We start from the raw sequence: 24699 nt of genomic DNA, 5'->3' as shown, positions 1-24699 counted from the left end.
GATTCATTGAGCTTAGCAATCAAATCATCATTTTCACAAAATAACTTGCTCAAATTCTTTTGAAACTTCTTAGCATTTTTCTTCAAGAGTTTGTCAACAACACCCATGGATTCAAATAACATGTCATCACACTTATGAGGATTAACACTCATAGAGGCATTTTCACAAACATGTGGCATGTTACATTCATCACCAACCAAATCATGCAAAGAGGCATACAAAGCACAATCCATGGCAAATAAACACAAGGGGTCAAGGATCACACTTAGGTATTTAAACCACAACAAGTGTACCCGCTCTGATACCAATTGAAAGTTCAAAAACGTGTATAAACACCCTTGAACGTTTAGACCCCCAAATACAAAATAACCAATTCAAGTTTTATGACAAACAACTAGTGTGCGGAAAATGAACATAAGCTATAAACAGAATTGGAAATCAATCTAAGCCAATTATAAATCACATCCACAGCAGAAAATAAAAGGTAAAGATAAAGGGAAGAGAGATGCAAACACAAGGACAACACACGATGTGTTATCGAAGAGGAAACCGAAGCTCTCGGCGTAAAACCTCTCCGCCGCCCTCCAAGCGGTAAACAATCCACTAGAAAATACAGTTGGGATACATGGACAGCAATAGACCCTCCAAGCGTAATCTACCCAGTGCACCTCAGCCCTCCAAGCTTCTTGCTCCAACGAGGTTGCGCCGAACCTTTTTCTTTTCTAGCTTCCCGGATTCCGCTACTAAACCATAGCATCCGCCATCCTTGGCATCTTCCAATGCTTCCCAAAACTCCAAGAACACTCAACACTCTAAATGGGTGTGGGTAGTGTTTGGATAGAAATCTCCTCTCAATAGGTATGACAATGAGAGAGGGAATGAGAAGAGACTACAAAGATTTCTCTCTAAGAATGAGTAGCTCTCTCTAATTGGGTGGGTGTTTTGAAGAAACCTCTCTTAGGGTTTTTCTTTCTGAATAGCCACACATATCTTGTGGGAATGAGGGGTATTTATACTGGTGTGAGAATGGAATACGAAGAGTCAGTTTTTCCAAAAACAGGGCTGGCTGGCGACTTGACCTCGCGACTTGACTGAGTCGGGAGTTCAAGTCGCGAGCTAACTTAATGGCCAGTCTGGATTTTTTGTCGTGTAGTGCTCCAGGTGGCGTGACTGTTCAGCTCCCCTGCATGCTCTGCACGTGAGCAACTTTTGGCGGCTTGCAAGCCGCGAGACACCCGCGAGTCCTAGCCGCGAGTCTCTGCTTCACTGCACTGTCTTGAGCATTTCTTCACACTCTCTCACACACTACCCTTACATGATTCCCACCTAAATACAGGGTTTCTAAGTGCTATATTACAAGCAAATTTGTCATGGAATAAAGCCAACACATGGTTGATTAAATTCAACCTTACAGACCTTTTGCGAATGATCTCTAGTCGCCCATGTCCCAACCCTCCCTTTTGTAATTACGTTGGTTTTGACTTCAATGCTTTTCCCTTTTTTCTTTTAAAGAAAGACAGAAAGAAAGAAAGAAAGAAAGGGGTAAGAAGATACAAACGATCCATTATTTGGTGTTAAGTTTGACGGAAAATTTACATGTAGGACATGTGACTTCTGTACCCACTATAGAGTTAGATTCTACCACTTAAAAGAATAATGTTAGTGTCCTAGCATTACTCCACTTAAAATTAAAAGAATAAATTGACGTTCATATTAGCCTAAAATGGGGGGGGGGGGTGTGGAAGAAGAAGTTAAAGCTGAAATTGATTTAATTTGACCATTTTGATGCCCTAGAGCCCAAATCTAGTGGGGAGAGAGAGAGAGAGAGAGAGATGAACTAATCTGTTTATAAACAGTTTGGTCTTGGTTCAATAGGAAACTCATTCATGTTTGTTTGTTTATAAACAAACCAAACTTGAGCATCAATTTTAGACTTGTTTAATAAATGAGCATGCCCTAGAAAATAAAATAAAATTGTTCATGATCAAGCTCATGAACAATAGAACTCAATAAAATACAAGCCAAGTTTAAGCCAGTTTTTGGGCTTGGTAATAAGTTTGATATGGGCTTGAAAAATAAGCTCACATCTTACTAAACCTGTACTTAATTGGGGTTGTGACCACTTGTCTAAATCAAATGTACTTGTATTGGATCTTGATCTTAAAAACTTGATATTGAGATGAAACTTAACTTGACTAATGAATCAAGCCAAGCCAAGCTGAGTTCAAGTTTATAAACTATCTAACAAGCTCAAGCTTAAACATAGTTTGTAAGCTTGGTTCAAGCCCAAGTTAAGCTCGAACATTTTATATTGTTGTCGAGCTGAAAGTATAAAGCTCGACTAGTTTACAGCCTTACGCTCCACAATAATTTTGTAAGCTTTGATTTTTATTTTTTTGAAGGTTCTGTTTAGATTGATGGAAAATGTAGAATTTTTTTTGAGAAAAAAAAGTATGCTAATATGAAATTATTTTCCATAGAATGTTCTCAAAATATGAAGCTAGTAGAGCAGGTTGAAATGAAGAAGCTATATATTTAGGATAGAAAAATGAGAAACTAATATTAATAGGCTGTAGTAGAAATTTTTCTTGACTTTTTTGAAATTTATAGAAATTAATAATCGCATCTACATTATATCAACAAGTCCTTGTCAACCATACCTATCTCATTATCTATCATATACTCAGAATGTATGTGTGGATATCCTGTAATTTTGTCCTCAAATGCTATATTTTGACCATATACAAAAGGGATCTCTTGTTGTTGCTTTTGCTGCTGTTGTTGCCATAATTTCAACTGTATAATACTACACCTTAGCCTTCTCTCTTCAAACTGCCCACATATAATCAATAAAAAAAAATAAGGAGTTAATTTCCAATCAATATATGTACATCGGATTCCAGATTTGATGCTCTTGTTTGATAGTTAATGATTAAATATATTATATTTTCATGTTTGAAGATAGGAAGGAAAAAAAAAGTCTTGAAGCTTGGAAACTTTTTAAACTACTGGTAAAAATTACGCACACACTGTATCTTTGCACTACATGTTATCAAATAAAGGAAGTTATAAAAGAAATGAAGTTATATGGAATTACTGATAATTTAGTGTTTATATCTTACCTCAAGGGTAGATATGGTTCTAAGAAGCTCAAGACAATGCTCTAAAACTAACTTCTCTTGAGCCACGACCTTTGCTAATTTTGATAGCAATACAACAGTCTTCTCAGCCTGTTGAAGCAACAACTTAAAGTTGAGTCAAAGTAACATAAGCCAAAGATAACAAAGCACAATAATATAACATGGCTTAAACAAGGGCTGCCTACCGAGGGTGCAAGACAAGTTAACATTGATTTGATAGAAGCTGTGAAATCTAATGCATTTCCAAAAGTGAAGCTAGCTAATTGTGTGTCCACCTATAACAAACATGTAGTTTAGTTGAACAATAATTCATAACTGGCAGCAAAAAAAAGTGCTTTTGTTTTTTAAGCCTACCTTTGCACCATCAATTAGGGGTACTCTGCAGACAACAGAATGCAGACATTCCTTGGTCCTGGAAACTGCTGATAGTTGCTGCCTTTCCATATCCCCCCAAGCTTCTAATAGCTTAATCTACACAAAAGATCACATATTGATCCTTAAACAACATCATTTGGATGAATTATAATGTTGTTATTTTATTCATTTGAATTTAAGAATTTAAGAAATTTATATTATTAGCAACTTCTTACTTGGGAATAAAGTACAAAGTTCAGTTTCATGTCAAGCTTTTCCTTCTGAAATTGTAATTTCTTTTGTACCACAGAATGCCGCAACTTTGTAAGACCGTACCAAGCATATAACAAATTTCTCTGCCCAAAAAATGAAAAACAGTTATTAGTTAAGATTGGATACAATCCTATCCATTTCTAAATAATTAAAGAAACCTCATTTTCATCTCAGATAAATTTGACCAGTTGATCTAATTGTAAGGGCAAACACCTCCATATATATACATTTCACTAGTATTGATGTCTTCCTGGTGATGAAGTGGTAGTTCATGTTGTTCATATGGATTTGAAAGTATCATCTTGACCCTCCTTTCTAGTTGATGGTTTTCACATAAATAATCCAAAGATGCCGTATGAAAAGCACCCTTTGAGGAAGGATATCAAATCAAAATTTCAGAACCTTGCTAAGTAAGAACTTCACAACATCTGCAGCCATACAAAAGCAAAGCATCGATGGAATTTATCTCTCTCCACTTTCCTTTTGGTTTTGTGCCATTAACTTAATAAGTCCTTTCTTTCATTATGAATGTTTCTCATTAATATATTGAAAACGAGATGCATTAAGCATCAACCCATCTTCAAGGTCTGGAGATTGATTCACCTGGCCCAAAGTCCAAATTGAATCTTTTTCCATTCCTAGTATCATACAAGTTCTTAAATTGTTAGTTTTTAAATTCCCTTCAGACGAATAACCCTTCTAAACCTTCAATCAAATATTTAATTTGAAAATCCCCTATTATCTTAATCTCCTATGAAATTATGCAAAGGTGGTTACAATGGTCTTATAGTGTGCATTTTCCCTTGATTTCTGATAGAAGTACTAATTTTTAGCCTTCAGCTTCAACAGCCACCGCTTTAGAGATGCAAAATACTACAGCAAAGCGAATTTGATCATCCTAATTTTTGCCACACAGAACAATCAACAAGATACAGCAATTGTCTGATACTTAGTTACCACAAAATGCTTAACTTAGAACACCAAGACAAAGTTTTCATATACAAATCTATTTACCTAAACTATGTTCCTAAAATACCATAATACAAAGTCACAAAGTAACACAGATATCTTAAATCAATCAGAACATGCTAATCAAAAAATAAAATAACAAGCAATGCACACCTCTGCCTGATTAGCTATGCTCCAATTGACAGCCTCAGCTCTAGCATTGGCATACCGCCACTGCATCCACCGATTATGAAGCATCCGTAGTTGATGAACGGTCTCTGAATTGCCCAGGACCACCACAGGCGTCGAATTAGACAAAGATTTCTTAGTCTTGAACAAGTCCAATCCCAAGTTAAACAATTTCTCAACACCCGTCCCCCTTGAATTGGGACTATTTGGAGGCTTCAAAATTGAGAAAGACATTGGTAATTTTCCTTTGTTTTCCACTGACATTGGCGGTGACCCTGTCCGTCCTGGTGACAATGCCCACTGTGACTTAGCACTCGTTAGCGAATTCACCCTCTTGATCGCATTTTTTATCGTAAACTTCCTTGATGACAACGCAGGAGAACCATCCCATGATGTTTGGCTTGGCATACTTGAATCTGAATTCCCTCTCCGAGTCCTTGTTGCTAAATCCTTCATGTACTTTGAAGAACCCTCTAGGCTTGATTTCCTCGAGCTTATTGAATTTGTGCCTTCCGCAATAGCTGTAGAATCAAAATCAGTAAAGCAATCAGAGTCAAACTCGTAAGCATTAGTAAAGGAATCCGATATTTGTCCCATCGATCTCCGGTATATGTCATTTTCATCAATGGACAATCTTCCAGGTACAATACCCGAAGCTTTAGAATAAGAACTAAATTTTGCTGTATTTCTCATTGACTTTCCAATACTTGGTCCATGATTTTCTTTGGCGCTCTCCTTCTCATTCTCAAACCTATTAAACTCTGAGCATCTTCCTCGTCTATCAAGAAAAATGGTGTCACCCTTGGCGGGTTTTTCATCACTTTTTCGATCTTTCAGCCTCTCATTTCCAAGATGATCTCCTAGAGTACCGGGATTCAAATTCTTGTTCAACTTAGAGGAAGAAGAAGAAGAAGTTGTTGCAGTTGTAGTAGTAGCAGCAATAGCAGTGGCTGTAGTTGATGAAGGCCAAAGACCTCTAATGAATCCAGAGTCCTCATGGCTCCGGTGGTGCTTTTTGGTTTTGTGGCGGTTTGGTGAGAGGGATTGATTTGGAGATGGGATTCCAGCTTCAAAGGAAGTAGTAGTAGTAGTGTTGTTTGAAGTTGGAGATAGAAACCTCGAGCTCACTTCCCGGGATTTTGGTCTTCTGGGTTTGAGAGATTGATCTGAAACAACCACCTGGTCATTCTCATTCTTCATGTTTAATTTCTGAGAGAAATGGGAAAGACTTTTTTTTTGAAGTAAACGTAAGGCCTAGAAAACATAGAGAGAGAGAGAGAGAGAGTTAGTTACGAGGTATAAGGAAAGAGAATGTTGGGAATTTGTTTCGACTTTTGTGTGTGTTTGAAAAGGGGATGAGACTGAGAGAGATTATATAAAAACAAACATGAGGAAGTGGCGGCAAATAAGAGTTTTATGCCGGCGAATGAGGGATTTGCAGTTTTTTTATATGTGAAATTACTAGAAAAGAAGTTCATGTTGGCCGGTTGAGCAATCAACAGTTGATGGGCTTAATGCAGAGTGGCAGAGGGGTGGTATTGGAATTTTTGGTGTTTGGGTGTTGGAAGGGATCAAGGGTCGTTGGGGCAGTAGGACAAACAAAGCAAATGAGAACTATTTTTTTTTTAATTTAAAATTATTGAAAAAGAATGAAGCAAATGGGAACCTCTTGGAAGTAAGAAAGAGTGATTTGTCATAACTCAAATGTGAGGGTGGTGCTTGTTTTGCCTTCTGTTCTATTGGTGCCGGCAAGTTAGAATTGCAAAACGGCCTTCATGGGTATGTGCCACGTATATGAAGGCATTTTTCACACAACTTAAGTGGACCAAATTCAATTCCATTACTGTCAATTATTTTTTGTTTCTTGGAGGTCAACTTCCATCTTCGTTATAATAGGATTGCATGCATTTAACAATCATACCCGAAAATTAAAGAAAAATTAACACTTAAAAACACAATTAAATTGTATCAACTCAAAGTAGATTCTAAGAATACAAAAATTAATTAATATAGATTAAAGAAAGGATAAAAAGTCTCTTTTTTTTTTTTTTTTAAGAGAACATGGATTGAATGAGAGAGAGAATAACAAATTTATACTAAAGAAGATGGAGAGAAGAAAAGTAAAAGAAAAAAAAGGAAGTTGAAGAGATGAAGGAAGAGTAACAAAAATTTAGAAAGTAGTGGAGAGATGTATTAGAAATAGGTGAATGATGTGACATAATGAAAGAGTAGCAAAATTAATTGCTAGGCTTGTATTTTTATAGATTATATATAGATATAGATATAAAAATATCGCGTCCATAACATTTTCCCAACAAATTTTAGGTAGTAAGTTATTATTGGTGAGTAAAAAGATAATTTTAGTGATGGACTTATATTAGAGCCAATAACAACTTGGCATAACGGATTTGTTATGAAAATGTTGTGGAATTATACATAAATGATAGATGATGATGGACTAAGTTGAAATAATAAGTAATTTTATACATTTACTTTTTTTTGAGAGAGAAAGAGTTTCAACTTATGGCGTCTGCTCTTGATGATAACTTTTTATCATCAGACTAAGACACCAATTAGTTTTTGATGTAGGCGGAGATTGAACCTTAGATCTCTTATACAGTCATCAGAGACTTTACTAGTTGAGCTAATTAAAACCCACTTATACGTCTACTTTAGTGTTTTCAACACAGGAAAACTACTGGAAAAAAAAAAATGGTTAGTTATAGCCAAGTGCCTTTTAATAGCTGGCATAGCATATTCTCCTTAATGAAGATCATTTTTTAAATGTCTTTATCATTATCGAATTATTTAAACAAAATGTGGCTATTCAAGTCATTTTATTTTTCTCAAAAAAAAAAAAAGTCATATATTTTTTTTTATGGAAGAATTCGAGTCATATCTTTATATACATCTTACACAAACACGCATAGATTCGAAGGAACATATAATGTATGGTCTGTTTATCAGTTTATTGTTAAAATATTGTGTCCATATTTTCATACGTGTATGCCTTCAAAAGTGAGAAGGCATATCTGTTTATATAAAAAGTTAATCATACATTTTATTAATTAAAAAAAAAAAAAAAAACACTTCCAAAGTAGAGAAGTACAAAGGGCAAGCGTTTTTTTTACGACTAAAAGCATGCAAAATCTAGTATTTATAACTTCTTAATAAAAGTTTGGTACAATATATTTTTATTAAGAGTACAACAGGACTTTAAAAAACAAATGAAATTTTAAAAAGTTGTATCTAATCATAAAGAAAAAAAAAAAAAAAAAAAAAACAGATTTAAAAAAAAAAAGAAGAGTAACTGATTTACAATGCTGTTAGTAACAAAAAAAGAAAAGAAAAAAGTAATTTACAATAACAATAATAATAATAATTTACAATGATATAAACTTTAGCATCCTAAATTATTAGGAAATTATAGGCGACCAATTATAATGTGTAATAAAATAATAGTAATATATTTTTTTTTTTTTGGAAGTCATTAATTCAATACTCAGGAATCAAGAAAGGATGACCGGCCCAAAAGGGGAAAAAGAAGTGAAAACATAAAAACATTAGTCGAAAGAGATTTGGATTGATAAATATTAAATAGAAATAGGTTGATACGGGTCAAAAATGAATTATCGGATGCCAAATGAAAAATTCGGTTCGGTTCGCAGTGAAGTAAAAATGCGTGAGAAAAAAGAAAACGCCGTTGCCGGGGATCGAACCCGGGTCACCCGCGTGACAGGCGGGAATACTCACCACTATACTACAACGACTTGCTTGTGTCTTACAATTATAGAAGGGCTTTTTATTACTTTATCCAATTCGAAGAGTTCCCATATTTTATATCATTAGATCAAAGAACAGGCTCAAAAAATTGAAAGAATTTAACGGTGCTTTGAGAGATAATGGTCCAAGGTCCATCTAGAGGCTGGAATATGTGAATAAATAAAATTAAAAAAAAAATCAAAATTCAATGCTTACAAGATGATCTATTTTCCATTTGTTTTGTCCTCTTCATTTAAATTTTAAAGTAATTCACTTCTTTAAATTGCCTATGTATTCAACTCTAGTTATATCAGCCCCCCCCCCCCCCCAAAAAAAAAAACTCTAGTTATGCTTGCAATTGAATGAAACATTGCTCACTAGTCACTAGCTAGGAGTCCAGGAGATGAAAAAATAAAATTGAGATAAGTTTCCCTAAAAAAAAAAAAAAAAAAAAATTCTTATTCAAGTTTTATATTTATTATTAAACAATGCAGTTTTTTTGTTTTTGTTTTAATAAGTGAATTACGCTCTTTAAGAGGATAAATATATCCTCTACAAACTGAGGATTACAATACTTGTATTACAAATAGAATTAGTGATTACTTTGTTTGGACCCTATGTAAGATTAAATACAACGAACATGGATAGAGTTTGTTATGACCCATGGACACGTGGAGTTGGAAGGAGTTGCTAAGTCAGACAGTGGCTAAGTTATTGGGATCAAGATATTGCCTCACGTAGTAGCTATCATTAATTTAGTTGTGTTAGGATAATGTGTATTTGAATTTGATTGATAATTGAATTAAGCTGTTGTTAGGATGGAGTCTATCTTGTGATAGAACTCTAGCTGATAAGATTAGGAGTTATCTTGTTTATTTGAATTCCAGTTTAGTGTATTTAAGCATCAAGATGAATAAAATGAGGCAAGCAAAATTTAACCCAAATATTCTTTTCTCCCTTTATCTCTAGGAGGGTAGTCGCCTCGAATACGACTAATTTATCTAATCAACTGCAGTTCGCTACAATTGGTATCAGAGCCAATGACAAACAACCCACCAAACACACGTTCAACCACCAATGACAATCGCTTGGTTGCCTTGGAGGTTAGCACCTATTCCTTCAAATAGCAGGCCGATTCTCAAAAGGAAGAGTTTGCAGGCATGAAAGGAGCAATGGAGGCTCTCACTGATGTCGTGGCCAAAATGAGCTGAGCTATGGAGGAAAAGGGAGTTTGGATTGATGAGGACCATAGCAACAGTAGCCAAGACAATGGTTCCATCAACCAACATCATGAGAACAGAGAGGGAAGTCGTGGTACTCAACATGGTAGCCTACAGACTAGATTTTCACGATTGGATTTTCCTCATTTCAATGGGGAAAACCCAACCGGGTGGATTTATAAAGCCGAGCAGTTTTTCCATTACTAGAGAATCGAGGCCAACGAGAAGGTGTTATTGGCATCCTTTCACTTGCAGGATGATGCCTTGGAGTGGTACCAATGGTATGAACAATCCCAACCAAACTTACAATGGGAGGAGTTCACTTAAGCCTTGTGTATCCGTTTTGGTCCTTCAGACTATGAAGATTTTGACGAGGCTCTCGCTAAATTGCAGCAATCGGGCACCGTACGAGAATACCAAACACAGTTTGAACATTTAGCCACTCGTGTCCGTCAATGTCCGTCAATGTCGGCTATGTTGGCGGACTAAAAGAGGAGATACACTTAGAAGTTAAACTCTTTCGACCCACCACCCTGCTTCATGCCACAAGTTTGGCTCAATTGCTAGAAGAAAAGCTTTCCAAACACTAACGTCCATTATTCATGGCAACACCACCTAAGCCTTCACTGTCACAACATCCACCATACAAAATGTCACTTCTACCTACTCCAACACCCATCAAAACCATCATGCCCTTTAACCCCAGCACCCAAACTTCCACCAATCCAACATTCAAGAAATTGTCATGGGCTGAGATGCAAGCTCGACGGGAAAAAGGCCTATGCTACAATTGTGACGAGAGGTTCGGACCAGGACACCGATGCAAGAAGCAACAAATATTCATTTTTTAAACAATGGATGAGACGAAAGGAGATCCTGGGGCAGTAGAGCTTGAGCCAGAAAACGAAGCACGACAAGTGATACCAGAAATCTCGCTCCATGCATTGTCTGGTGTGTCCACGCCCTGAATGATGCGAGTTACTGGCTTAATCCATGGAAAAAAAATTACACATCCTTATTGATAGTGGCAACACACATAATTTTATCAGTTTGAAGTTCGCCAAGCGAATGGGCTGTTATACAACTCCAGCACTGGCCTTCCAAGTGATGGTAGCCAACGGTGAGAGACTACGATGCGAAGAAATTTATTTGGCGGTACCCATGGAGATACAAGGTTATAAATTCCAAACTAACATGTATCTCCTCAATCTACAAGGGTTAGATGTAGTTTTGGGTATACAGTGGCTACAAAGCCTTGGCCGAGTGCTACATGATTGGCTTAAACTCTCTATGGAATTTTGGGTCAAGGGCCAAAAGTTTGTTATACAAGGGGAAGATATGGGAAGGGTATTTCAAGAATCAATACACTCCATTGTATGGCTTGCAACTGATAGTATGAAATTTTGTATTATGCCAATTTCAGGAGGGCCCACCGAAGCACTTCTAATAGAGACAACTCAGGACCCATGCAACAAACTAGAAGCATTGTTGAAGAAGTACTAGCAGGTGTTTCAAACACCAAACACGTTGCCACCTTCTCGCACCCATGATCATCGAATTCCCTTAGAGCCTGGGAGTGGGGCTGTGAGTTTCCACCTTTACCGGTACCCACATGTCTAAAAGAATGAAATTGAGTGGGTTGTCAAGGAGATGCTCACCGCGGGAATTATACGACCAAGTTTCAGCCCATTTTCTTCACTGGTCCTATTGGTTAAAAAAAAAAGATGGCTCTTGGCGTTTTTGCGTAGATTATTGAGTGTTAAATCACGTCACTGTCAAGGATCGCTATCCAATCCCAGCCATAGATGAATTACTTGATGAACTACATGGTGCAACATATTTCACCAAGCTGGATCTTAAATTCGGATATCTTCAAATCCGAGTTCAGCCCAACGATATTCACAAGACCGCTTTTCGCACCCATGATGGCCATTACGAGTTTTTGGTCATGCCGTTTGGGCTCACCAATGCCCCAGCGACATTCCAATCCTTGATGAACGACATTTTCTGAGCATTATTGAGAAGGTACATCCTTGTATTTTTGATGACATATTGGTTTATAGCAAAACATGGGATGAACATTTAATTCATTTAGATACGGTATTGCATACTTTGATGGCCAATCGATTATATGTAAACCAATCTAAATGTTTAATTGCTCGGAAAGAAGTAGAATATCTAGGCCATGTCATTAGTGCTACAAGCGTGGCTGCCGATTCGACGAAGATACAAAGCATGGAAAATTGGCCAACTCCGACAACCACCACCGCTCTTCGCGGCTTCTTGGGGTTAATCGGTTACTACCGGAAATTCATTCAAAAGTATGGCACCATTGCAGCACCACTCACACAGTTATTGAAAAAGGATGGATTCCATTGGTCGGAAGCAACAGAGAAGGCTTTCCACACTCTCAGGCAAGCAATGATTCAAGCCCCTATTCTCGCATTGCAGAACTTCGCCAAGTAATTCATGGTTGAGTTTGATGCATCAGGAACTGGGTTAGGTGCAGTCCTTATGCAGGACGGTCGACCCATTGCCTACTAAAGCAAGGCACTCTCGGGCTGAGCCTTGGTGCGTTCCACCTACGAGAAGGAGTTGATGGCTATCGTTTTATAGGTCCACCAATGGCATAATTATCTGTTAAGGTGGCGGTTTCACATTCGCACTGACCATAAGAGCTTGAAGTATCTACTAGAGCAATGCATCTCGACCATGGATTTGCAGAGATGGCTCATGAAGTTGATGGGGTATGACTATGAAATCGAGTATAGACCAGGTTGTGAGAATTTGGCAGCCGACGCTCTTTCACGGTTACATGTGGAGTTAACCGCAATAACATGCCCATGACCCACTTGGTTGGCCATGGTTCGCCATGAAGCCCACAACGATCCACTCTTGATTGCTATGAGGGACGACTTGCAAAAAGACACTAAGAGCACTAGCGGCTATAATGCATGTGGTGGGCAATTGTGGTTCAAAGGCAGGTTGGTCTTATCTCCAAATTCTCTGTACAAGGAAGCCATTATTCGAGAGTTTCACGATACACCCGTTGGAGGACATTTCGGGATTTACCAAACCTTTAAAAGATTGGCTCCCAACTTCCATTGGATTGGTATGAAGCATGATGTTCAACACTACATTCAGTGATGTAATGTTTGTCAACGTAACAAGCACGATACGATGACACCGGTTGGTTTATTACAACCATTACCAATTCCGAACCAGGTTTGGGAAGATGTGTCAATGGATTTCATTGAAGGGCTTCCGACATCTAGCGGCTTCTCTATCATCTTGGTAGTGGTGGATCGACTATCCAAATATGGCCATTTTATCACTCTTACATCCTTATTTAGCAAAGGTGGTGGCTAAGACTTTTGTCAATGGAGTGGTGCGACTTCACAGCATGCCACGATCCATAGTTTTTGACTGGGATCTTGTCTTTACTAGTTGGTTTTGGTTGAAATTCTTTCGCCTACAAGGTTTTGAATTGCGTATGAGCTTGGCTTACCACCCTCAAAATGATTGTCAGACGGAAGTCCTTAATCGTTGCTTAGAGACTTACTTGTGTTGCTTTGCAAGTTCCAAGAAAAAACAGTGGCTCCAGTGGCTGCCATGGGTGGAGTATTGGTACAACATGAGCTATCATACTGCCACTTGCATGACTCCCTTTGAAGCTGTTTATGGTCGACCCCCTGCAACCATTCATTCTTATGAGCATGGTGACACAACGGTGGCACAAGTCGAGCAATCCTTGCGAAGTCGAGATGAGATTCTCCGATTATTGAAAGAAAGTTTGGTTACAGCCCAACACAGGATGAAAATAAATGCAGATCGCCACTGCTGTGAATTGGAGTTTGCTACTGGTGACTTTGTATATCTACGATTGCAGCCATTCGACAATTGTCTATGCGAACCTAAGGAAATATGAAGTTATCCCCACATTTCTACGGACCTTACCAGGTGGTAGAACGTTTGGGAAAGGTGGTCTACTGGTTAGCACTTCCAGCCGATTCCCGGATTCATCCTATCTTCCACGTCTCACAGTTGAAGAAACAATTGGAACACTTAGACCGAGCGGTGCAAGAGCTTCCTAAGGTGCAAGACGATGGCAAGCTACTGTTGGAACCCGTTGCGATTTTGGATTATCGCTGGAGGAAGGCAGGGAAGAAAGTCCTTCAGGAAGCACTAGTGCATTGGACAGGAACAGCAAGTGAAGACGCCATGTGGGAATTGCTTTTGGAATTACAACAACAGTTTCCCCATTTGAATCTTGAGGACAAGATTTGTTCTCCAGAGGGTGGGAATGTTATGACCCATGGACACATGGAGTTGGAAGGAGTTGTTGAGTCAGACAATGGCTAAGTTATTGGGATCAAGATATTGCCTCACGTAGTAGCTATCATTAATTCAGCTGTGTTAGGATAATGTGTATTTGAATTTGATTGATAATTGAATTAAGTTGTTGTTAGGATGGAGTCTATCTTGTGATAGAACTCTGGCTGATAAGATTAGGAGTTATCTTGTTAATTTGAATTCTAGTTCAATGTATTTAAGCATCAAGATGAATAAAATGAGGCAAGTAGAATTTAACCCAAATATTCTTTTCTCCCTTTATCTCTAGGAGGGTAGTTGCCTCGAATACGACTAATTTATCTAATCAATTGCAGTTCACTGTAGAGTTATACAAATGGATTGGGGCGTTGAGTACTAGAATATTAGAAGGATCATATGGTGTACTAGGGAGAGCTAAATGCTCTTGCATGTAAAGTTGTTATTCACTTATTCCCATCACCTTCTCCTATCAAAATCTAAAAGCCTTCAGAACTTGCACATTGGTCACTTTGCCTTTGGGATGAAAGATCTGAGTTCTGAGACTTGAACAAGCTCTTGGAATTTTTCTTTTTCTGGCCTAACATCATTTTGAGCTGCCTCTGTTGTTCTTCAATCAACAACTGTAAATTTTGCTGAACCTAACCGAGTGAAGTATACAATAGTAAGTTTATCATTTGAACAAGTAATGTTATACTGCTCTTACATAAAGAGGCTATAAGGAACTTTATTCTTTATTTTTTGGGGGGGCTGGATAAAGGAACTTTATTCAATTACTGAGGGATTAAAATTACTTTATGTGGAGACAAATTGATCGCATGTACCATGCAGGAGAGGGAAGTGATTGTTGTAATTCTATGACCACATCATTTCCCACAACTATTCTATGTGGTTAACTGTGAATAGTGGAGAATAAAATATATGGTAGATTAATGTAAAAGTGATAGACAACCAGTTATAATCTGTCACATATAATAGTTGTGGAAAATATGTGGTAAATGTTGTGATCTTGTGGTCCTAGAATAACTTGAAGTGCACTAGTGTAGAAATAACCAATATGGGTGTGTAGGTAGAATTTTCTATTAAACATCTTTAACTTTTGGAAGAAAAGACAAATGGATAGCTTGGAAAAAGAGGCCTTTAGTTAACACAAACACATTCAAAATATGGCATATATGGAAGCAAATTTGCATGCTGCTTACGTTTAGATGCAAAATTCTAAAATCATGTATAGAAATCAGGCGGTACTGTACCTCTAATTGTTCATTAAGACTCCTCTCCACTTCAAGTTGCAGTTGCAACGTCTCCTTCATTTGCATACTACTGCTAGACAGGTCGCCAAGTAAGGGTAAGAGACTAAAAGTACTATAAGTGATTGCATGAGAAGGTTAGTACAGTAAAAAATATTGAAAGGAAGAGGCAATAGGTGACTTTTTAATTCTAATGTTGCAGTAGGAAAACTAAATTCTTTAATGACAACATATCAAAATGCTTATGGCTAGCACTTCATCAAGAATTTTACATTTTTATAGGGAGCTGATCAGGTATGCGGCCATCTGCCCTTGTTCTTCTCTCAGATATTTCTGCAAAATACATAGTGATATCAAATCAAAGCTTACTAGTAAACTAGTTATATCAAATTACTTTGATTAGCAAGGAAAAACTAAGTGGGCATGATAAGTTTGACAAATGTTCCAACCAAGTAAAAGAAATTTGTCAGAGGAAAAAATAGAACAAGAAAACCTGATTAGTTAACCATGCATGTTGTGTCCTAATCAAGTAGGCTGAGAGGAAAAAGTTGAGCTCCAAACCAGTTTGGAGGAATCTTCCTCCAACCCACTATGTAGCTGTTGAAAAGACCATTAATGTGTTGTTTAGTCACATAACTTTTTTAAATAAGTCATGTGAGTTGTTTAAATAATACACATAGATGGTCTTATAATTTGTCAAGTATTGAGTTGGAGGAAATTCCTTTAAACTGGTTTGGAACTAAGCTATGTCAGGCTGAGAGGATGCAGATCTAACAAGATTTTTCAACACTCATGCATAGCAATTAGCAAGTAATTTTTTAAACAGTTGTTTGGCAGACATACTAAGATGGAGCGTTTTAGTGGTTTTCATTTTATTTATTTATTTATTTTCATTTCAATAGAAAGTTCATCAGTAAAAATTGAGTCCTCAACAAAAATGCAAATACTAACTTAATGGAAATATTGGCGCACCTATTTAGTGTGACACAAGGAATTTGTTTGCTTCAGGTATGGATTGAATTAATATAGGAATTAAAGCCACAGGAAATTATCTACCGATTGATCCCATTTTTTTGTACTTTGATATTGCTAAATGAAGCAGAGGATAGCAGAAGGCAAGATGAAATATCATTGACATTATCAACAGTTCACTGGCACATTAACACTCATAGAAACCTCCATGAAAACCTCACAGTTCAATTTTGTTAGGAAGATACCAAATTCTTAGTCGGACAACAATAAAAACTAGAAATTATATAACTTCTACTTTTAATAACAAAAGTAAATATTTAACAACATATACCCTCGACAGAGTAGTCTGGCATGTGTACAGCAGTTCGATATTTCTGCAATACAGATGTAAAAGAAATGGAGTAGAACGAAATTTCACATATTAATGTTTGCATAAGTATATTATAAACAGGATTTCAAAATGCAATCTGAAAGTTCTTAAAGAAAAAACTTATACCTGCAAATGGCTTTTCACGTTAAATATAGTCAATAAATTTGTGTCCATCAACTCCAATATTGCTTTTGGTGTTGCCTCTGTGATTATGATGGGTGAATGAATGTATAAAAGAATTCAATATATACATGATATAATTTTTTTTTCCCTTTACTAAATCAGCTAAAAGCTTAAAATCCAATAACTTACTCTCAGCACCACCAAGGCGATTAACACACTTGACGAACTGCTCATGAAGATCTTGAGTCCATTTGATTCGTTTTTTATTTGATGGAGCTGGCCTGGTTGATGAACTGTGACAAACCTGTTTCCAACATGAGAAAAGCCAAAATCCCATAAAAAAGTTCCAAAATGTTGAAAACCAGACATGCATATTACCCCTCCAAAAAATAGAAAGAAAAGAAATCTAGAGCAAGCGGGCAAAGATCAATTACATTAAGAGCCTGATTTGCATGATCAGGAACCAAAAGTTGCCTCCTGACAAAGGCTGCATTCTCACAAAGCAACATGTTTTGGTCATGTGGAAAAGGCTTGCTGCTATTGTTGCTTGGAACCATATTAGACATCTCTGAAGAAGAACAGTAATAATTGCTGCACAAGTGAGATTTCACGAGCGACTGCAAGGAGTCCTTGAAGTCAAAGTTGGAGCTAGATTGCTCAGCTGAATCAGTGGAACAGTTATTATCCCCAGAAGATTGACACGAAGACAAGATGTGTGAATCGTAAGTAGGAAATTGTGAGGCCGAAGGAGAATTGCCATCTTGATGCTCATATTTTTGTTGAAATTCCATGTAACTTTCAGCTGCGTGAAAGGCTGAGGCTAGTGACTTGAAAGGATCATTCATGGCTGGAGTAATCAATGGAGGTTCAGTGCAATATAGTTGGGAAAAATCATCCATGGCTTTGTCAGATTCGTGTTTGGAAATCAATCTTGGCATGAATCATATAGAGCTGACAAGTCTAAATGTATATATATCCTACAGGAATGTGCAATAACACCATCACTGTTTCTGAATAATGTCCTAATTTCTCTCTCTAAAATTCTTAATTTTGTAAAAGGATAAAAAATGATTCAAAATTTTAATGGAAGGCAACTTTTGTTTTATTGTTCTTTTGAAAATCTTTCACTTGACACTTTCTTTAACAGAATCTAGAGTTTAAACCCTAGTGTAGTCATTATAAAATCATATGTGAGTACTTGTACTGCCCTCAAGAATATTATTAATGAGCACACGGTGACACATGCATGTTTTCATGGATGGAATTAGGAATTTACCTTTTGGGGGCAAAAAAAAAAAAAAAAAAAACCTAAAATTCAAAATTAAATTCATGCATGAAAAATAAAACCAGCATTTATTAAATTTTAACAAAATAAAAGACAAAAATAACTAGTTCTTAATCATTTTCAACTTAATCATTTAGGATATATAAAAATGAAATCAACATTTTTTTCAAATTCTGAAAACATCTATAATTAATTTTATATAAAATTTATACTAAATTTTGCAACAATTTTGTTTTAATGCACAGAATCAAAAAGTTTGTTAGAATTTTATCTTTTATTTTGTTGCAAAATCTTGTTTTGATTTCATTCATGATTGAAAATGCTCATTCCATAGTTGTGATAGAAATGGGAAGAGTAAGTATAACCATTTTATATGAGGAAGCAATATAGATATACATCTCTTTTCAATCCATTTTAAATTAGAAAAATGCACCATATTCATCTAAATGTATTTATGTTCATGTATAAACTATAAACTATAAAGGATCCCAATTCTCGAAAATAAAAATAAAAACTATAAAGGCTCCCATAAGTGGTAGCTCCAGAATATTTTTCTTGGGGGGTTAACATGATTTTTGTCATGGGGGAGCGAATAAAAAATAAAAAATATTTTTTTTTTCTTGTATATACAACTTCCATATTATATACAATAATTTAAAATAGTATTCTAAATACAATATAGTATACAATACAACTATATTGTACAATAGTCTAAAAATGTTATTAATAATTTAAAGATTGGTAAGACAACAACTATTGAATGCATAAACAAATATAATTAAATAACTAATCATACATTTATTTTTTACCCAATTAATAATAACTTATTATATTTATATGTAAATATCAATTAAATGAAAATGTATGATAAAAAAAATAGTAACACACCTAGGAGTAGGACCGAGAGTAATTGTGAAAACTAAGAAAAAAAATAGTAATCGATATAAGTTTTTGCTTTTGAAGTATATGATTTTTTAACCATACACGTGATCCATCTCTTGGAATTAGAGCAAGCACTAAAAGATTTCTTGGACTTGGAAATCTATAGAGCATTTATCAAACAGAGAGAAAAATAAGAAAACATAGAAGGGAGAAAAAAAGATAAAGAGAATGAGGAAAGAATCACAGATATAGATATACATCTGTTGGTTGTAATGGTGGAGTAATTTTTTACTAATGAAGAAGAAAAGTGCAAGAAAAACAACTCCATCTCACTATCAATGGCAAATTAAGCCAAAGTCCCAGAGAGAAGTTTTTTTTTTTTATTAAAAAAGCGAAGGAGCAAAAATTTGAAACATTTTTTTTTTCTTTCTTATAAAATTATATATTTTAAGAGTAGTGCTACTGACACAACACTTTCACAAAAATTTTACGACCAAATTTAGATGGCAAGTTGTTAAAAGTAGGTAAAAATGTGATGTATTAGCAAAAAATATATATAGAAAAAGGGTAATGTCAATTGTACGTCCAGATAAAAACCAATTATAACTTGCTACTTAATCTTTATTATTAAATTATTGTGAAAAATTGTGAAAATAAAATAGCATTAAGATAATCGTAGTTTATTTTAGCTAGGTTCAAACAAAATTTAGGGTCAAAGTGTTTAAATTTTTATTTTAAGGGTAAAAAAAAATTAAAAAAAAAAAAATTGGCCAAGTCAGTGGCTTGCATGTAACACCGCCCCTGGCTCCCATACATTTAATGTGGCCACTTTTACTTTACAACAGGTTGCACTAATCGGCAGTACAGCCATCCAAGTTCAAAAAGCATATAGTTAGTGCATTATACGAAGGAGAAAAAGAAACTAGTAGTACAATTTTAAATTTGAGTTGTTGTACACTTGTACTTCGGACTTCAGTGGAGAGAAATGTCCAGGTACGACAATGATTGCTGAAGGGAAAAATGCGTACAAATGGATATTTCTTAAGACTATCTAAATTTCAGGATATTACCACGTTGAAACCAATGCACCTTATTAACTAAGGGTTATGCTAACGAGTATTTTAAGAGCACTCGTTAATAATTCATTTCAGGAAAATTTTGATATTACTTTTATAGGAAATTAAAAAAAGTTGTCAAAACATTAATTTTTTCTTTTCCCATAAAAACTTTTTTTAACTGGATTCTTAACCAGTACCCTAAGGGCACTCGTTAGCATTTCCCTTTAACTAATAATCATCTTTCTCAAATAATTTTCACAAAAAAAAAAAATAAAAAATCTTTCTCAAATAAAAATTAACTAATAATCACTAAAAGGAAAATGGTATGAAGATTCTATGGTTTAGAATTTATTGTAACTTTAAATTTATGGTATTAGAAAATTAGAATGCATGTGCTAAATAATCAAGGCTGCACCACCTTGCATATGATAAAAGATTGAACTTAAAATCATTTCAAAGTATATCATCTTTAGAGAATTGTGATGATAAAGATGTGTAAATAACATGTGTTCCATGGAGCAAAAGCTAAAGTAATTTTTCAATATTTAAGGAGTAATAATCTTTACTCATACATACATAATGTTATTTTATAGTTGAAATTTAGGTAGGATTTAGTATTCATACGAAAATAGAGAGTATTAATTTCAAAATATTGAATAAATGTAAGAGGAAAGAGTTTTATTTTTGAAATCATATCATATCATATATTATCATATACTAAATGATAAAAGTTGAGCTTAAAAGCTGTGGTTGGGTCTAATGATTTCACCAAATCATTGAAATATTTTGGATAAAAACAATTTTTTAGATAGAGACAACAACTTATTTATTCTTATAAAATTCTTTAGCTAGAGTAACAATAGTGTTTTAACAAAACATGCAACAGGCATTTAAGTTTAATTGATAGAGACAACAACTTATTTGTTCTTATCAATTTCTTTTAATAAAGTAACAATAAATTTTTTAGCAAAACATGCAACATGCATTTTAGATAAAATAAAAATAAGTATTTTAAGAAAACATTCAACATGCATCTAAGTTTTAGTTTACATAGATTTCTTTAAATAAAGTAACAATAAATGTTTTAACAAACATGTAACATGCATATAATTTCTGTTGATAGAGACAACGACTTATTTGTTTTTATCAATTTCTTTAAATAAAGCAACAATAAGTGTTTTAACAAAACATGCAACATGCATCTAAGTTTCAAAATTTTAAATCCTACTCCAATTAAAAATCTATTATTAAAACTTTAAAACTTATATATATTAACCAATGGTCTTTCCATAGAATCTATCTTGCACCCCATATTTTTGTTTATTTATTATTATTATTATTTTTTTGAGTTGTAACTTATGCGTATGTATTTGTATTGGAAGGATATACATGTTGTATAGATTTAAAAGAGTTGATACATTTATATGACTCTCTTTCTCTCTCTAGAACAATTTCTTTTCTTAATAAACAACTACCCTCATTAATTATTAGATTAATTTTTTATTAATTGTTAGGATATATTTCCTAAACTTAAGGGATAAAATTAACAATAGTTTAATTTACATAAAACTTTATCATTTAAATTTTAACAAATTTAAAAGTCTATAACAATTTTTTTTTTTTTTTTTTTAGCTTCCTTCGCTAGAAAAAATGTAAAAAAAAAAAAAAAAAAAAAAAAAAAAATTCTAAACTAAAATACAAAATACCACAGAACACCCCACGCTTTCTCCCCCCCCTCAAGTTGCATCTTTCATTTTACTAATTTTTAGGATATATTTCCTCAAATCGGGGATAAAATTTAATTTAGCTAAAACTTTATTATCTAAGTTTCATAAATTTAAATCCTACTCCAATTAAAAACATACTATTAAAATTTCAAAACTTATATATATATATATATATATATTTATATTCACTAATGATCTATCCATAAAATTAATCCCTCTTGCACCCCTGTTTTTGTTTCGTTTTTTGTTTTTTTGTTTTGTTTTGTTTTTTTTTTTTTTTTTTTTTTTCAAGTTGCAACTTACGTAGGCGTATGTATTTGCATATGATAGTTTTGATTAAATAAATTCATCTAACTTATTCTTATTTGTTTCTAAATTTTCATGTATGGATATTATGTAAAAGGAAGTTCACTATAAAGAAGCAAAACAAGAGACAACCATTTAAGTTCTTGGTTTTTTATTTTTTATTTTTAAATTCTCAAATTTTGAATTGTTTTGTGTGTTTTAGATTTTGTTTATTCTATGTATTTAGTTTGTAAGTGTTTTGATTTTTTCAATTGACTATCACTATAAAAATTGGGTTCAAAATATGTCTTTCATGTGCTGTAGTGTAATTTGATCCCAGTTACTTTTACTTATTGATTATTAAAACTTTATCAATGTTTATCTATTTTTATATTTTAAAATTCTGTTTATGCTTTGTGTTAATTTCTTAATATGCGGAATTCCTCTCATATTTCTTTGAAAGTTGATCTAACTAAATTCAATTTAGAATTCCTCCTATATCCTTTTAGATAATAGATAATATTTCGCTAAATTAGATTCATTGGTCCAAATTCCTATGTAAATCTATCTTTACTTAGAGCACTAGCATTGGGGGGTGTAAACAACCCCCTAATTGCTATTTTACAACCCAAGCCACCCAAAACCCACTCCATTCGAGTTTGTAAACTTAAAAAAATTTGCAACCTATGAATAGTAAGGTTGCATATATGCAACCTTACTATTCATAGGTTGTTAAAAAAAATAGTTTAATCTTGTGATTGTGTGTGAAGAGAAAAAGCGAGTGGGAGGATAAAGAGAGAGAATAATACTTTATATTATTTTATTAGGTATTTTATATTATTTATTGGGTTGTATGTAAAAATAAAAACTGGGATGTAGGGTGAGTTGTAAAATGAGTTGGTAAAATAGATAAAGTAGTGTTTGAAGATGTAAAATAGGTTATTTTTTGCATCCCTGGATGCTAATGCTCTTAACTTCTTTTTCATTTTTTTTAAAGTTCTGAAATTTGGATTATTTTTCATTTGCGTAATATTACTATATGTGTTCTTAAAGGCTAAAACACAATATAGTTATAGTCATTACTCAAGTTGTAAAATTTAGGGTGTTAATCATTTGAATAAAATCAACACTAAAACAGATGATTTAAATATAAAAAATAAGACTAAAAATGAAATTTCTTTTAGCTAGGTGTACAAATACAATTTATTTTTTAATCTTAAGTTTGGAATTAATTATTTTAGGATAACTTTATTTATGTAAGTATTAGAAAAGATTTAACTGCTTGAGTTCAAATCACCCTCTTCATTAATAATAAGAAATTATAAAAAAAAAATTAGAAAAGTTTTTATTGATAATTTTAATTAGAGATATTATACATAAGGGCAAATATACAAAATTATGCATTTTAATAATTTTATATAATAATAATAATAATAATAATAATAATAATAATTTATTTAGTTAGAAATGAGTTTTAAAATTATGTAATAATAACTCATTTAGTTATTATTTCTCATATATATATATATAATCCAGGACAAATTACAACTTTCTCACTTGTGGTTTAGTTGAAATTTAAGTTGCCTACTCGTGATTTGAAATCTCATGATGCAAAGATTCTGCCAGATTCTTTTTGATCTTGTATTTTTATGTTTTTTGTGTTTTTGGAGGAGAGACATAAAAATGAAGTAAAATTACACATTTAGCCATGCTTTTAATAATGGTGGGTTAAAGAAATCTAATTGAGCTAACCTTAGGTGTGTTTTTTGGATAAAACACAACTTGCAACTTTCCTTAAATGGTCTTGTAATTTTGTTTTGTTTTGTTTTTCATTTTTTTACAGGAAGAGTGAGATTTAAATTTAATTGAACCCACAATTTCCAATGAGTGGTCTTAGAAAAAGTACATAGATTTATGGCGACGAAATGACGACATTCTTACTAAGAAGCTAAATGGACATATGTCGACACTGAAGCAGTAAAATAAAAATACTATGAACCACGTGATTTAAAGTTCTTCCCTCTTGTTGTTGCTGACGATTTGGGCTATGTCTTGTTTTGTTCTGGCCAATTGGCCTCTCCTATGAATCCAAGGCTATGCAAATCTGTTAAATCTTTGGATGTTTTTGGAATAAGATAAGAAATTTTCGATAACACATTGTTCTTGTCTTTAATTTATCTTTTCTGGTTTTGTTTTCGTTTTCGTTATGGAGTTAAAAGACACAATTCCTTTTTACCATTAAAAAAGCAACATAAAGTTCGCCATTTTTTATTCCAAAAAAAATTATACCAAAGTTTAGTTTTAAACTTGGTTATAATCAATTATTATAATTTAAACTAAAAAATTAACATGGCTATATAATTTGAAAATCTAACAATTGAATTTCATGTCCTTTATGTTTTTAACACATGTCAAATTTCATGCCAATTGGATATTATTTACTATTCGATCTTTAAACTTATTTTTATGCATAATTTTAGACTGCAAAAACTTAAAATGTAAATATTCAATTGATGACATAACTATTAATCT

The 24699-nt window shown here is 33.9% G+C and overlaps 3 protein-coding genes and 1 non-coding gene across 6 annotated transcripts; 1 reads left to right on the top strand and 3 right to left on the bottom strand.

The window, feature by feature from the left end:
- Positions 1-2593: 2593 nt before the first annotated feature.
- LOC115958503 (QWRF motif-containing protein 3) lies at positions 2594-6220 on the bottom strand. Of its 2 annotated transcripts, XM_031076914.1 has the most exons (7): positions 5555-6220; positions 4890-5425; positions 3731-3850; positions 3495-3611; positions 3326-3415; positions 3123-3230; positions 2594-2832 (listed from the first exon to the last, which is right to left on the bottom strand). In XM_031076914.1, the coding sequence occupies exons 1-7, from the start codon at positions 6102-6104 to the stop codon at positions 2632-2634; spliced, it is 1722 nt and encodes a 573-aa protein (XP_030932774.1). In that variant the 5' UTR covers positions 6105-6220; the 3' UTR covers positions 2594-2631. The 2 variants fall into 2 exon arrangements, with proteins under 2 accessions (XP_030932774.1, XP_030932773.1); XM_031076913.1 differs by having other exon boundaries at positions 4890-6220.
- Positions 6221-8602: 2382 nt separating this feature from the next.
- Positions 8603-8674, bottom strand: TRNAD-GUC. The gene has a single exon. It is a non-coding gene; the product is annotated as a tRNA-Asp (tRNA).
- A 3327-nt stretch (positions 8675-12001) lies between these two features.
- On the top strand, positions 12002-12352 carry LOC115956825 (uncharacterized mitochondrial protein AtMg00860-like). The gene has a single exon (XM_031075111.1). It carries the CDS (start codon positions 12002-12004, stop codon positions 12350-12352), a length of 351 nt encoding a protein of 116 aa, XP_030930971.1.
- A 2134-nt stretch (positions 12353-14486) lies between these two features.
- Positions 14487-19185, bottom strand: LOC115958004 (myb family transcription factor PHL5-like). 2 transcript variants are annotated; one of them, XM_031076367.1, is made up of 8 exons: positions 19104-19185; positions 17365-17907; positions 17120-17234; positions 16934-17010; positions 16769-16811; positions 15738-15798; positions 15469-15538; positions 14487-14856 (listed from the first exon to the last, which is right to left on the bottom strand). In XM_031076367.1, the coding sequence occupies exons 2-8, from the start codon at positions 17866-17868 to the stop codon at positions 14695-14697; spliced, it is 1032 nt and encodes a 343-aa protein (XP_030932227.1). In that variant the 5' UTR covers positions 17869-17907; positions 19104-19185; the 3' UTR covers positions 14487-14694. The 2 variants fall into 2 exon arrangements, with proteins under 2 accessions (XP_030932227.1, XP_030932226.1); XM_031076366.1 differs by lacking the exon at positions 19104-19185 and having other exon boundaries at positions 17365-17956.
- Between the last annotated feature and the right edge of the window lie 5514 nt (positions 19186-24699).

The sequence above is a fragment of the Quercus lobata genome, chromosome 8 (assembly GCF_001633185.2).
Source record: "Quercus lobata isolate SW786 chromosome 8, ValleyOak3.0 Primary Assembly, whole genome shotgun sequence".
In the NCBI taxonomy this organism is placed as follows: Eukaryota; Viridiplantae; Streptophyta; class Magnoliopsida; order Fagales; family Fagaceae; genus Quercus; species Quercus lobata.
The sequence above is the reverse complement of the archived record's forward strand: the minus strand, read 5'-3'. Positions and strand labels throughout refer to the sequence as shown.